Below are 15,834 nucleotides of genomic sequence, written 5' to 3' on the forward strand. Positions count from 1 at the left end.
ACTCCATTTCCATATTTATATATTCTCTATTATATTCAACTTTTGCAATTATATCATGCTGGGAGTAAGAAGAGGTTTCCTACATCAACCTTTTATGTAATGGTAAGTTGTGGTGTCAGGATAGTTGACCTTTCCAGTTCCTATGATGCTTGTCTGCTCTAATTCTAAAACCTTTAGCTGAGATACCAGGTTGAGGACTCCTTATATACAGGAGGTACAGTCTTCAGAGCGAAGTCAAATCAGGTGGATGAACTCATTTAACAGTTGCCCACTCCAGAAAATGAGGTTTCGCTTCTTCGTCCACCCATTGTCCGTGTCCATCAGAACTCTGGCTGAGCCAGGATGTCTCACTAAGCCAGCAGAAAGCCATCCACTGCTCTGATGTGGTTTAAGGTTTGGGGGTTTTTTTGTGGTGGTGTTTTGTTTTTTTTCAAACTAGCCTTAATTTTATGCCACATTATTAATTGGAGTAGCTTACAGACATGTCCAGGGACTGCTAGAGTCAGCTTAATATAGAAGGGTTGGGAAATTCAACTTGCAGATCACTCAAATATTTAATAGCCACAACAGTGAATTGATTCTGTAGGTTTTCACTAAAAACATTTTTACTTTCTTGCAATTCCTGACTGGTGTCTGCCTCTGAAGGTGTTTTCCATTTAATATGTTGTTATTCCCCTAACAGGTGCACTCCTTTATTGCCATGATAGAGTAACATGACTTACAAAGGTGTTCTAAATTTTTTTAAAAGTAAAAATAACTGAATAGGTTGATCAGTCAGGATTGATTGAGATACATTATCTTCTATTGTCATTCAATCTGTCCTTGTTAATAAATTTATTTCTTCACTAACTTTTTCATTTTGCTCAGGACTGGGATGATACTTTAGATAGTAATGAGATAGTAAAGACAGTAGTTCAATGATCTGTTTTCACAGGGCTTATTTCACTTCACACTTTTTACTGCTACTTAGTATTAACACTGAAGCTACTAGAATTTATTTGATATTCCAAAATTTGTCAAGCCTTTATATTGGGAAATGAGATTTTTTTTGCTTTGTTTTGCTTCAAAGGACAGTTAAAAGTATACTGGGAAAAACTATACTAAACTTTCTTCAGTCATGAGTGGACTGGAAAATACTTGGTTAATATTTTCATAAAAGGAGTACATTCATCTTACCAAGTACAGGAAAAAAATACCTCCATTTTCAGGTAACACAGAGACAGGTTTGCTGTCTCTGTCTAGTAATGGTTCTAGGTCATGAATATTTATTTTATGTTTATGTGTTATTTTATATTTTGATAAAATTTTGTATTTCATACAGTAAGAAAACAAATAGCTCTGTTATGAAAACATTCAGTCATTTAGGAAAATCAGTGCACATTAGCAAGGGGAACTAGAAGTAACTATATTCGGCATAAGCAAACAAGAAAAAAGACACAGTAGTTTTATAACCATTTTGGAAAAAGAAATAATCGTAATAAATAAAACATGGCAGACTAGGGATGTCAGTTTGGCATGTCCTTTTAATTAACATACCACACCAACCTCAATTTCTTGCTGTAAACTGGGGAAACTTGCTTGTGCACTGAATTAATTAATGCTTATACACTGAATTATCTGTCTGCAGTTTTGGGACTGTCTACTGTGTGCAGTTCAGAGATGTGTAGAGAAATGATCTGCCATAATTAACAGCAGTAGCTCAGTATTTTATTTGTAGAACAGAGTCTGTGACAAAGCAAAACAACAGCAAAAAACGATGAACCAACAGGCAAAGCAACCAAGAGGGGGAGAAGATCGAGGCACAGATGGTCTTTGCCACAGTGTTGAATACAGCAATAGGCACAGAACGTGGGAATGCTGGTGTGTGGATGCCTCTCCTTGTTTGCTAGACCAAAGGGTCCAAAGCATTTCAAAGGTTTGAAATACTGAAAGAGTAGGGAGCTGGAGGATCTGTCTCATTAGGGAGACACAAATAATAAATATTGCAGCTGGGCAAATAATTGACAAGGGCTTGGACCACTGGATGTTCACTTTTTGTCACGAGGGTGGTGATGATACAGGTCAGATTTTTATGTTTTTTCCTTCCCAGAGCGATGTATCTATAGTATATACTGCATTGCATTAGCTCCCTGTGTGTGAGCACACAGCCTGTCGTTTCCATTAGGGATAGGGATGCGGAGCAGATCCCGGAGTGCAGGCACCGTCGGTGACCGGCTGCCACACGTCCCTCCGTGCCAGGGAATTCCCGGCCCTCCCCAGGCGCCTCTAGAACCATAGAATCGATTGGGTTGGAAAAGACCTCTGAGATCATCAAGTCCAACCCTTGGTCCAACTCCAGTCCCTTTACTAGATCATGGCACTCAGTGCCATGTCCAATCTCAGTTTAAAAACCTCCAGGGATGGGGAGTCCACCACCTCTCTGAGCAGCCCATTCCAATGCCTGATTACTCTCTCTGGAAAGAATTTTTTCTTGATATCCAACTTCAATTTCCCCTGGCAGAGTTTAAGCCCGTGCCCCCTTGTCCTATTGCTGAGTGCCTGGGAGAAGAGACCAACCCCCACCTGGCTAGAACTTCCCTTCGGGAAGCAATGACTAGCAGTCATTCCAGGCGGGAGGGACGCCAGGGATGCGCGCTGCATTGTGCCCGCGGGGCGGCTCGCAACCCCAGTCAGAATAACTAATCCTATTAAATTATTCATCCTCCGTCCACTCGGTGTGTTTCCATGTGCCCACAGCTATAGGCCTGGGCCGGCGGTGGAGCAGGATCGCTCCTTTCCAGGCACAGCGCTGGGAAGCGCCGCCCCGTGCGCGGCGGGGGCCGCCGCATCCCATCCCTTTCTCTGCCTCCGTCCCTCCTCCCGGGGCGGCCGAAAGGGGCGTCGCCGCCGCCGCCATCGCCATGGCCGGTTGTTGTCAGTGCCTGGCAGCGGGTTATGGCGACGGCGGTGAATGAATTCTCCGGGCGGCCGAGGGAAGAAGAAGGGCTCAGCCGGCTCCAGCTCCGCGCCTCCGGCCGCCGGCGCCTCTCCCTCCTCGCCGCCCGGGCCGGCGCCCCCCGTCCCGCCGGCGGGGGCGGCGACGGCAGCGGCGTCCCCGCACAAGCGGAACCTGTACTACTTCTCGTACCCGCTGTTCGCCGCCTTCGCCCTGCTCCGCTTCGTCGCCTTCCAGCTCGGGCTGCTCTTCGCCTGGCTCTGCGAGCGCCTCTCCCGCGGCGCCCTCATGGCCGCCAAGGGCAGCAGGGCCGGGGCCGGCGACGCGCCCGAGCCCGGCGGGGCGCCCGAGACGGTGCGGGCGTGTCACAAGCGAGCCTTCGAGTGCATCTCCATGGCGCTGCGCATCGACGAGGACGAGACAGGTAGGCAAGGGACCGCCCGCGGCCGCCGCGGGGTGCGGGGGGTGCGCGGGCAGGGCCTTCCCGCGCCGCGCCGGGGAACCGCTGGCTGCGGAGGGCAAACAAAACCCGCTCGTGTGGGAGGGAGGTGCGGCCTGCGGGGGCCGTGCGGGAGGGGATGGCCGTGCGGGAGGGCTGTGCCGTGCCCGCTGCCCGTCCGTGCCCGCACCCGCACTGCCGTGTATGGGCTCTGCCCCCAGCCCTGCCGCAGCCCGGCAGGTGCAGGTGCAGGTGCAGATTGGGTCAAAAAGCTGCTGCTCGGGCTCGCTCCCCACACAACGCAAGCCCTTGCATTTCGCCCCAATAACTTTAAAGTTTTTGCTGCGGAGGTCTGCGTGAGGCGATTAGAAACTGGGGCGAAAGACTGACTGTAAGAAGCGCTGGGTTTCAGCAAGCCCCCGGACAACAAAAGCACCAAGGGCAATGATAAGGGTGCATCCTTCAGCACACGGCCGGACAAATAAAGCAGGTGCTGAAGCGAGTCTTCAGGAAACTTGACCCACAAAATTCCCATTTGGGGTTGTCTTGAATTTTAAAGAAATACTTATTCGTAATTTGGCAGAGTATTTTTAAAATATATTTTTCTTAAACTGTTTGACATGCTTACTCATGAGAAGCCTAGAAACAATCACTGTGTGACCAGAAGACCTTAAGGAGGGTGTTTAGGGTTCAGGTAAATAAAACATGAGAATGAGGCTTCTGGTTTGTTTTTTTTTCTGTTTATTTTGTTTTTGTTTTAAGGCTAAAGCATTAAAAAACCAAAAACATTTGCTCCTGCATTTGATTTAGCCATTTACTTTAAACAGAGCAGCACAATGCTGTCAGCAGCTGAAAAATAGGCCTTTAGGGGTATGCTGTTCTGTTTTATAAAATTCTCTGGAAACTGTGGAATACCCTTTTTCTACACTTTTAAGTTGAGCTTTAGTGAAACTGCTATCCTAGAGGAGGAGATTAAAAATGTAGGAGGAGGCCTTCAATAGAAGCTACATGCTGAGAACACCATAAAGGCGAGGGATGTGTCTTGCTTTACGTTGACCATTTGGGAGTGGCAGTTCAAGCTCTGGGAGAGAAAAAACCTCCACCATGTGCAGCAAGGTTAGTTCAGAACAGATGTACAGTGAGAGAGCATTGAGGGTCATGGGAGCAAAGCATGAAAGAAGGTGAGGTAGCTTAAACCTTCAGGGTTGTCGATGATTGCTCTGTGAGGAGGAGTCAAGTCTTGTATTATCAGGTACCTGTTCTGCTGCTGTGACCTGTAACTGTTGGTGGTTTGGAGGGTAAGCCCTTAAATACCAGTTTTAATCATGGACGTGCTCTATAGATACCTTTAGATTTATTGTATATGAATTAGTTGCACAGGTCACATACATCCAGTAAGATCATCTTTGCTGCTTAATAGGATTAGCTGTACAGCTGTTACAACCCTGAAACTCTAATATACATTTCACTGAGAAAGAACTCACTGGGCTTTAATGCACAGATTTGTTATTTTCTTACCTGCTTTTGTTGGAATACAAGTCTATCTTTGATTTTTCTTTTATCTGTAAACAAGCTTTTTATAGGTTCCAACAGAAAATTATGTGTTAGGCGTAGTCTGGGAAATGGTTGGAATTTCTGAATTGTCTGTTAGTTAGATGGTGGTTTTGCTGTTTTGGAAGCTATGCACACTTCAGTAATTTTGATAGCACTTCTAGTAATTTTTTATGCTTCTGAATTATTGGGGAAATTATTCTTGTTTGGTATTTTCACAATCAAGCTTGATATCTTTTCCTGGGACTGAGAAGCCATGTGTGTTGGGTTGACGCATGCCACCAGCTAAGCATCCCCACAGCTGCTTGTTTATTCCCCTGAGTGGAACAGGGAGGAGTGTAAGAGTAGCAAAAGTGAGAGAAAAAAGAGAAAACTTTCTGGGCAATGGCTGCCTTGGAGGACAGCCCCCATCCAGTTATTCTTCTACCCAAGATTTTGTTGATGAGCATTTTATATTCCTTAGGCCGATTTGGGTCAGTCATCCTGCCAGTGTACCCTCCCAGCTTCTTGTGCACCCTCAACCTAATCACTGGGAATCTAGTGTGGGAAAAAGAAAATCTTAAGGTTGTGCTTTTCAAGCATTACTCAAACAACTCTGTTATCAACACTGTTCTAGTCACAAATCCAAAACAGAGTGCCATGTGGGCTCTGTATAGAAGATCACCTCCATTCCAGCCAGACCCAATACAGCAGATCAATGACTTGCAAGGAATGTGACATCTGTTGTATTTTTAATGTCATAATCACTGAAAACTAGTAAACCCTTCTGTGTGGAGTCAGAGTACAACCTTTGCAAACAGCTTGGTGTGATACAATGCTTTTAAAACTTTGCCCATTTAGAAGCTGGAAGTGAAATTTTAATGACCTTGGCATGTTTGCAGCTGCTTCTCAGAACAGCACAGCAAGTCAGGCAATAGCAGAGGTGGGTGGGATCATCTCTAATTTTATTTCTATTTAGCTATAATCAGCATTAGATTTACACTGCAGTCAAAACTGTTTCTATGAGTGATGGGGAGAAGAAGCTGTCCTAGTTCAGCTGGAGGGACCAGCTAACCCTGTGTGGTGGTGATCAAACCTGTGTATTCCACCCCCTCTATTCATTCCCCAAGGACAATGGGCCATTAGCAGCAGCTGCCCAGGGAGCCATTATCACTTCACACCCAGCCTGAGGGGGGCGGAGCTGCTAATGGGCCATCAACAGCTCAACAACCCCTGGCTCCCAGAGTCAATCACCCATTGTGTGAGTCCCCGCCCAGGGGGAGGGACTGAGTGCTCCCTGAGGGTACATAAGTGGTGGGTAAGAAGACCTCAGCCCCTTCTCGTCGGATCCAGAGCAGCAGCAGGACCTCGACAGCAGGAGATCACCGCTCTCGCCCAGACCACAGCCCTCGCCTGCACCAACAGGTTTTTCTTTTCCTTTTGCTCTGGACTTGGGGGAGCCACAGGGGTCTCAGCACAAGGGCAAACAAACCCCCTTGGGTTTGTGCCCCAGGACACTGGGTTATACTGCTGGGGTATTGTGAGTTGAAAGCAATTTCCCTTGTGTATCAGTGTTGTTATTGTAATATTATTATTAAATTTTAGGTCTGACTTATAATCTCTCTCGTGGTGAGTTCATTTCCCCTGCTGGTTCACCTTCAAACCAGCACAGAAGCTTAAAGTGAAAAAAAGGCTAAAGAGAGGTTCGAAGTCACTCAGCTTCAATAATTTAATTTCTCTAGCTTTGTCCTTACCAGTCAGTATATATGAGGCTGGAGAAGAAAGGGAAGTAATAAAATTATTCCCAAGGTGTGTGATGTTCGTGCATGTAGGAAGGTGTTCCTGTGCTTTGTGTTGGTAAGAAGAGCAAAGCGTGAAATTACAGGTACAGGGTATCTTGCCAAATGTTATTATTAAAAGATTTCGTTTCTGTGGAGGAGCAAGAGAAAACCTTGAAAAGGATTCTAGAAATGTTTTTACCGACACTAAAATTTGCTAGAAAATAGGTTTAGGACTGAAGTTATCAAAAGATTTGAGTGCAGAAGCAATACAATCACTGGTAACTGGCACTTAGGAGTATCTTTGTGAAGTGTTATGTCATCTGAAACTAGGGTAATGATATCTGAAGGCTTCATTATAGGCATTTTTTGTTTTTTCTGCCACTAGCATGTTGTTAATGCTGATCAGGTTTAGGTTGTGTTATATTCCCCTGTGTAAAGACATGCTTAGTGTGATATAACTCTTTGCAAAAGTATGTTTCCATATGCAGGCAAATATCTTTTTAATGCAGGATATTTATAGAAGGGGAGCAATGTCAAGTAGATATTAATAGGTCTTCAGTGGTTTACTTGCTAGCATAGATTAGGCATAGCCATGTTCATGGTTGTACCCTGAGATCAGCTCAGTTGATTAAACCTTGGTTGTAATAATGCCAAGGTCATGGGTTCAATCCCCTGTGTGGGCCATTGACTTAAGAGTTGGACTCAATGATCCTTGTGGGTCCCTTCCAACTCAGAATAGTCTATGATTCTCCTAATACATAAGGTAGAGAAATTCTCCCATGATTCTGTGATTTGCTGTACTATCCATTTAGGACATGGTTGGTGCAGAGGTGTGCTCTTAATTCTACATGCATTGTACTTTATGTGAGGATTGACACACACCTGCAATACAGCAGTTTCATAATAGAATAAACAAAGAAATACCCTCATGGCTCATGAGCTGCTCGGTACAAAAGCATCCAGAGGAGAAGTGTCTCATCTCACTCATGCAGTATGTTAGACTTGTTGCTTTTCTTCTTGAGTTTCTGTGCTTCTAGCATTACTTTGGTATTGGCTATCACTGGAAGATTAAGAGGTACATCTCTATTTGATGTTCCAGAATAAAAACTGTTAATTTCACCATTGCTGTTGTGAATGAATTTATGTAGGTGAGCTTTTTATCTTTCTTTTTACCCGCAGGGGATTTATCTTTTTAAGGAAGATGAATAATTATTCTTAAAACAGGCAAAAGTGATTTGAGGCTGGTGTAGTACCTATTATTAATAGAAAACCTTATTTGAAACTTAAGTAGATATAAAGTTGACAGTGTCCCTTTAAGAGTTTCTTTAAATCATGGGATTTTGTTCAAATATCTCTTTTTCCCTCTTACTTTTTTATGCAGCATTATATAGAACCATTCCTAAGCTTTAATTCATTACAGAAAATAATGGGTTCACTTCCTTTTTAAGCAGGACAAAAGGAACAAGCTGTTGAATGGTATAAGAAAGGAATTGAAGAACTGGAAAAAGGAATAGCTGTCTTAGTAATTGGTCAAGGTAAGCCAGTTTTGAGTTTTGTGGAACAGATTTTCCTTTATGGCTTCTTCAGAGTGAGAAATCAGTATTGCTAAATATGGTAGGTGCTAGGAATGGTCTTGCTGTATGAATTAAGTCATAAGAGTGTTTCTTATTCCTGTTTTAGCTGTAGGTGAACACTGGTCCATTTCTCTGTTCTACCTTAATGTTCTGTCTATAACACATGCAAATCTTGCACCAAATATTTTCAGACTCTCCAAAATCATAAGCAGTTCATGAAAATTCTTAAGTAAACCCCTTTTCTTATATGATGGTAATGCTAAAACACTGAGTTCTGATTTGATTTGCCAAAGTTGACAGTTTGTGTTCTCACTTATGCAGAATTTTATATTCACTTCAGAGTAATTTAAAAAAAAATGCCCCTGATTCGGAATAGTCTGACACTGTGTTTCTGAATAGCTTAGGCCAAAGTAGCTGAGCATTTCCAACAAATTAAAAAAGCCATCTCTGGATGTGGAAACATTTTAACCCATAGTGTAGAAGCAGGTATGTACCACAGAGATACAGAAGTAGTGAAGGAATGCTAAGAATCGCTGTCCTCAAAATAATACTGTCATTATAATAGTAAGAACTCAAATCACCTGCCCCAACCCCAAACCTCTAAGTGCTTTTGCTCCTCAACTGTTTAGCAGTGTGAGGTGACATGTTACTTATGGGGCAATACCAGTGGCATTTGATACAACCTGTCTAAATTGCACAGTTTAAATAAAAAAGCTTGGCTTGAACAGACAATATTTCTTAGGAAGTAGTGGTATTAATGTCTAATTCTGTCTATTTTGAAATGTAAAGGGACACAGTCAACTGAATTTAAATCTGTCGGTTTTGCCAAAGTGAGATCTTTTGAATTGTACTTGCCTCTCAGTCACTTTTCAAGCTTTGTAAAAATCTTTTTTTATTTGACTTCTGTTCAGAGAAATGCAGTGACAAAGAACATATATTAGGTCAGCATGAATTGTTAGACAAGATGCAAAGCAGTGCTTGGGTTCCCACAGCTCTATATGCAGTATTGTAAAGCAGATAGTGTCAAATAACTTTAAATTATCGATTAAATAGGAAGCTTTAGAATTTTTTTCATTAGTTTTTAGCCAAGTTCCTTAGTAGAGGGAATAGATTAGGGGTGGGAGGCAGAGAAGGGAAGGCTGGGTGTCAGTATTTTAGCACTTATAGAAGTTAATTTGCCAAATTGTGTTTTAACGTTGATTTTTCTTTGTAAGGTGATCAGTGTGAACGGGCTCGACGTCTCCAGTCTAAAATGATGACAAATTTGGCAATGGCCAAGGATCGCTTGCAGCTTTTAGGTACCAGTTACAATTCATGACTTTGGAAAGTTTGTAATTATTTGCATAACTTCATGTATTGCGTTTTTCTAAAATACTACTTTCATTTCTATAGGGAAGAAGTCACTATTTATATAGGGTCTCTCTAGTTTGTAGTTGAGGATAAGTGCTGTTGATGTGTTTGGAAAATGGAATTTCAGGTATGAAAGTAACTGAAAAGTCTTTCTGTCATAGTATGCTTGGCTCAAAGTCAGGAGGTCTTGATTAACACTTGTTGAAGTTAGTTTAGGATTTTTGCATTGGAACTGCAGTAAAACTTGATATATTGATGATCATGAGTGCCAAGTATACTTCCTGTAAGTGTACCTACTTCATATTCTGTCACTTAACATATTATAGATATATAGTAATAGTAATTCTTCAGCATTATGTAGATCATAAGGTTATGAAATTCTAATTACCTTAATTTTTTTTCTAATGGTGTTCTATTTTAAGACTAGCAGGTAAGATAATTTCTTTTTAGAAGTATTGTGTTGTATCATTTTAGCTTTATTAAAACTAAACATTCCGTAGAAGTTCTTAATGGACAGATTAAAACAGACAGGATTGGAAATGGCATCTTAGTGTGCCTGATAAACATGCGACAAATCCACAGCTTTGTGTAGTGCATCCTCTAAATGGAAAACTTCGGAAATGCTTCCAGTTCAGTCAGTAAAATGAAGATAAAGTTGTTTTTTATAAATAGCTCATTAAGGGTGCACTTGCAAATGTACTTGAGTTTAGCACGCATGTCTGCAGCTTTAATCTTGCACTCTGTTGAGTGGAGTTATACTATTTTCCTAGGTGCATATAGAACAGACAGGAAAACTTGTGCTCTTTTCTCCTCTTACACTTTGTGATTCTGTGGTCCTAACTGGTGATTGACAGGGAAGTTCTGACAACTACAAGTAAATCCCTTTTGTTTCCCTTGAGCTCCTGATGTCCTTAGTGCTTTCTGAAAAAAATTGAAGGGAGCATGGGGTGAAAGAGGCAGGTGGCTTCTATGCTCTAATATGGGTGTTTGTTGGTACAACCTTAGTATGTGCAAAAGAGGTATTTTCTACTCATTAGGGTTAAAGGCAATAGAGGTAATATAAACCTAGAGGTAATATAAACCAGGGAACAATAGAGAGAAAGTGATTACATGCCAACAACCTTTGATAAGGTATAGCTTGTTGTAGATATCCTAATTGCAAGTAACTAGAATTTGTTTTAAAAATTGGCTGTTCTTTGAAGCTTGAACTTTGTGGGCATTGCTTCATCCTTGCTTGTTTTATCACTTGCTGTGATCTGGCTTGAAAGAAAAAAAGGGTAAAGCATCACAACCCTAAAGCTGAAGTACATTAATCTCTACTACCAATATGTGCGATCAGGTGCTGTTTGTTTGTTTGTTTCATTGAGAGTGCAGATTGAAAGGTAGACAGAGCAATGTTTATTGCATAAGTTGATGTTAAATATTCTTTTATTTTCACTTTTAAACTATCAGAAGTTTAGTATTTTGTTCTGCCTAGATTCTTGTTCAGTTTGTGCTGAGAATCTGCTTCAAACAATGGACCTGAGAGCAAAATTTGGATAAAAAAGAGCAAGTGAAATCATGTGGCCTGTAGGAAGGAAAAAGATGTGGTTTGGAGAGATGTTCCACTGGACGTAATTCCCTGCAAGTTTGATCATTATGGATCTATTTGAGTAACATTTTTATACCAGCTTCCAAATATTGACAGCATCTCTTTTTATTAATTTATATGTAATTTTACATGATTTTTTTTTAAATTTAAGGTAAGCTAGAGTTGACTTGCATGTGCCATTCTAAACATAGCTTGTAGCCTGTTACTTAAAGACACACATATATGGAAGTTTTTAGGTGGTGTAGAGATCCTTTTGTAGTTGAACTAAACATGAGGCTCTTGAAGCTCTTAAAGTTCAATAAAGTATTTTTTCCTATGAATACAACTCATAATATCAGAGAGTGTTTTTCTCTAACCCTGTGGAATTTCCCCATTTCTTAATGCAGAATAGTCAGGTTCTTTGTTGCATTAGCTGACAGGATAAAACAAACTTGAACTTAAAAATAATTTCGAATAAATTTAAAAATAATTTCAATTATTTTGTTCTGCTTGCTAGACAGAGATGTGATTGTAGACTGCTTAGCTGAAGTGCCATCCAGTCAATCAAGTTACATTGGTAATGCATAGAAAGAGAAAATTAAATCATATGGAGTATCACTATCCCTTGAAAGTGCTCAGGGTTTTGATTTTTTGAGGTTTTTTTTAAGTGTGTTGGTAAATCAGTGCCAGTTTAAAGTTGCATGACCTCACTGACAGGAGTAGGATGTGTCATCAAACCACTGGTGCCTTTTAATGTTGGAAGAGGATAGAGCTACTTACCTGGATGACAAATTTTCTATTTTGAGCCCTGTTTTAATTTTTAGTCTAAATTACCGTATCTTACTCTGAAGCTGTTACATGATACAGTCTGAAAGCTGAAGGTGGTTCTGGAGTGTTTCAGAGCACCTCAGGGTGACTTGATCAATCACTTTGTCAGGCCTCTGGCAATATCGGGTGGTCCCAGCTGTCAGGGGACTTCCAAGTTCTACCAGTTGGATTGGTGACAGCCCCCATTTTTTACGTGGTTCAGGATGTGTTAGTTGTGTGGTTACGCAGATGAGTGGCTAAATCTTGTTCTGATGGTCTTCACAGACCTGATCTCTCCTGGATAACTGATGGCTCATGTTAGAGTCATTATATTTGATATATGTAGAATGACAGAGGGATGTTTGTTTCCTGCAGTCAATATACAGAACTCAGCAGTTTGTTGTTGCTGAAAATAGAGAGCCACAATGTCCAGTGCAACATTATTCAGTTCTAAAACTAGACCTATTTTACCTATTTGTATTTTCTCATTTCAGAGAGACTTTTCAGACAGACTTTTGTCACAGGTGCCTTTTTGTTCTTATGTATAATTTCAGTGTTTTGATTGAAATGTGCACATGGCACATAATTCAAATATCTTTCATTGGTATCTGCTTTGGAGAATATTGACATTGCTCAATGCTGCCCATGTATATACAGGGTCTTCAAGGGACACCTTTAGGGATCTTTTACTTTCTTGGAGGCTTCAGGCTTGTGTTACAGGGTGACATTTTTTATTAGAAATCAATTACCTGGAACTCAAGGTCTAGTGTTGTCTAAATAAGATAATGGCTGCAGTGCTGTATATTTGGCAGGTTTATGTCAGCGTTGTATCATCAAGAAGAAATAATGAATGAGATTCTGTAGACTCTTTTTTTCAAGTGTCTGGAGGCAGAGAGAGAAATCATTTACATGGAAGGTGATGGTGTCTTGTTAATTCCCTGGAAAATTATTTAATAGCTCAATTTATCTTTGGTATTGCAAAGAACCCTATAGCTACACTGTCACCAAAGAAAAGTGGTATGTTTGCTTTTTGGGATATTATATGCAATACTAAAATTAAATGTTAATATGTAATGTGATGAGAAGACAGCGTGTGAATTGAAACTGGGCAACAGTTGGATTACACTTTTTCTTTTTTTCCTCTTTGGTTGGAGTTCTGGAGCTCCTGAATATGTGGAAATAGCTAAGCCATTGGTAATTGTAGTAAAACCCCAGTGTCAAATTGTAGCATTGAAGGAAGTAGCATTTCCTGAATTCTTTCCTGGCTAATTGACATTGTTATGGTCCCTCACTACAAAGCTTTTTTTGTAAATTGCAGAAATGTTCTCCAAAATGTAACTGATTATCTAGTATATTAGAAAGTCTATTCATACTAATTTTGCTTCATAAGCTTCTGTGTGTACTTTCCATTCCGATTGCATGCACCAGGCAGAGAGTAGACTCTTTTGCTGTCTCCTTTGGTAGTGCTGCATCCACTAAAATGATGCGCTGTCTTTGCAGTCAGTTGTACTAAAAGGACTTTCCTAACACCTCTGTGAAGGAAAGCTTATTAGGGTAACTTCTTGGAAGTTGCAAAGCTTGTGGGTGGTTGTAGGCTGTTCTTGTGTGACTGATATTTTTTTGTTTAACTGTACTTGACTCTTCAGTGCTTTCAGTTTAAAGCTAAGTAAACCCTGGGTGCACATACTAATCTTGACCTTCAGGCTTTTGTATTTGCCTGTGTCTACTAAGTTTTCGCCTAAACTGTATCTTGTTCCATCTGAATAGTATTATTAAGCCATTACTTAAACTATGAGGTGTAAAGATACTGTTCAGGGAAGTGAAGCAGTGAGTGATCAGGAGCAGGAAGAAGAAAGAAGCAGAAAGACTGGAGAAAAATCTGTGATAGATAAAGAAGCATAAGAAGATAATTCTCATGCTTGTTGGTTGTATGATCTGCAAGCTCTGAATGGCAATTCTTCCTCCAGTCAGGGCAGTTATGATCTTAAGTGTGCATATTTTCAATGGAATTTGTCTGGTTTTGCAGTATGTGCTTTCATATTGCCAGAGGGCATTGTTCCTCTACTTAACCATCACTTTTCCTGCAGCTTCTTGGTACTGTTATCCCTTGAGAGGGAGGGAACAGGAGCTTGCTAGTGTATGCCTTGCATCCTTATAAACCGTGTTTTGATTTTAAAACCAGAGGATTTGTGTGAAATAAAGGTGGGAGAGGCAGTAAAGTGCCCCAAAAGTAAGGCCTAGAGGTTTTTAACTGCAGTGGGAGAAGCAGGAGTGGTAGCTGAGCTGCAGAGAACAAGTCCTTAATTCTTTTTTTTTTGTTGTTTTCAGCCTTGCACCTCTTTGACTTATGGTTTGACTGTTTTTCATTACTTCTCAGAGTTAATTTCTTTCTCCTTAATCTTTAACGTTAGAAGTGTTGTACTCAGATGTTTCTGAGGTTAATCCTCATAAAGAATGCAGTTTGCATGACAATTTTATTGACATAATTTCAAGGCAATTGTATTTCTAAATAGAGTTCTTAAAAGACATCATTGTAATGTATATTTGTTGTTTGCTTGAAGTTTGAGGTTTCTGTAAAATGTTTACTGGCTGTTACTACTTAAGTGAAACATTTAATATGCAAGGCAGAGATGACTCCTTGCAGTTGGTCAAAAGTAACACCTTGGGGAGGACTTTCAGACATGGGTTATCAACACAAATATTTAGTAAATGAAATAGATTTAATCTTCGACATTACTTTTAAGAAGTAACCACAATACTAGACTGGAAAGATTGTTGTAATTAACTCAGCCATAAACGGTGAGTTTTAACGTTATTTTCAGTCATGCTTATACTAACAGAATTTTTTACAACTTTGCTAAACGTGTAGAGTAGATAGAAATATTCCTTTTATCTTTAACTATAACAAAGCCAAACTCGACATTTGTGTGTTCAACATACATAAATTTTCTTGGTTCATTTTTGGATTTTTGTTTGTTTATTTTGTCCTTTTTCCTCCCTCCCCCTCTGTCTACTATGTAGAGAAGCTGCAGGCAGTTTTGCAAATTTCCAAGCCGCAAATGGAGGTCTATAATGACAGTACTAACCTGGCATGCCGCAATGGACATCTCCAGTCAGGTGGGTTTGGTTTTACCAGCGCCTATTGAGGGGGATGTCTCTCAGTTTCTGGTGTATTACAGGGAAAATAATGCAATGCTCTGTTCTGGCCCCACCAGCTTTAAAGAAAAGTTGCTTATATTTCTGTTTTTAAAAGCTTTGTATAAATAACATCCCATCCTTTCCATGGCTTTGACGTCATTGTTTTATTTTGTAGTATTCAGTTCTCTTACAGTGACTCTTGTAGAATTCAAAACTATTTACTAAAAGACATTTTTGAAAATATTTCTTATATTTTTCAAGTAATTAAACTTATTTTAGAAAGTGTCAAAGTCAGTGTTGGGTATGTAGGTTATATATTGTGCCTACATAACTAGTTCTTCCTTTATGATATTGTGAGAGTGAATATGCATTTGTATTAAGCTACTTTAAATTTCAGGCTTTTTTATGCCAAGAAAGTGATACACAGTTAAAATGAGGGGAGGACCACAACAGCTCTTATGTTTTGTCGAAGAACATTGTTTTAATCCTTTCCCAGAAGACTCAAGCAGGTATACTAAAATAGCAGAAATAAACTTGTTTGTCCATACAGAAGGAGTAAAGTTACTGTGAGGTTTGTGAATTATCTTTGGAGAATGTTTTAAGCCAGCATAAGCTGTTGTCACAACTGTGATTTCAACTGGTATTTTGTGTAGTACACTACGAGTCTAAATGAAATAGAGCACTAACAAGCACTGGAATTCAAAAAACTT

The 15,834-nt window shown here is 40.4% G+C and overlaps 1 protein-coding gene across 4 annotated transcripts in view; it reads left to right on the forward strand.

Annotated features, from left to right (window-relative positions):
- The first annotated feature begins 2,840 nt into the window (after positions 1–2,840).
- SPAST (spastin) overlaps positions 2,841–15,834 on the forward strand; it is a 40,592-nt gene continuing 27,598 nt past the window's right edge. The window contains exons 1-4 of one of the 4 annotated variants that reach the window (XM_071575289.1): positions 2,842–3,359; positions 8,134–8,220; positions 9,474–9,557; positions 15,008–15,103. In XM_071575289.1, coding sequence (XP_071431390.1) covers positions 2,951–3,359; positions 8,134–8,220; positions 9,474–9,557; positions 15,008–15,103 — 676 coding nt within the window. In that variant the 5' untranslated portion in view covers positions 2,842–2,950. Of the gene's footprint in view, positions 3,360–8,133; positions 8,221–9,473; positions 9,558–15,007; positions 15,104–15,834 lie in introns of all 4 variants that reach the window. The other 3 variants (XM_071575300.1, XM_071575310.1, XM_071575319.1) reach the window with 3 other exon arrangements.

Source organism: Pithys albifrons, chromosome 2, assembly GCF_047495875.1.
Source record: "Pithys albifrons albifrons isolate INPA30051 chromosome 2, PitAlb_v1, whole genome shotgun sequence".
Lineage (NCBI taxonomy): Eukaryota > Metazoa > Chordata > Aves > Passeriformes > Thamnophilidae > Pithys > Pithys albifrons.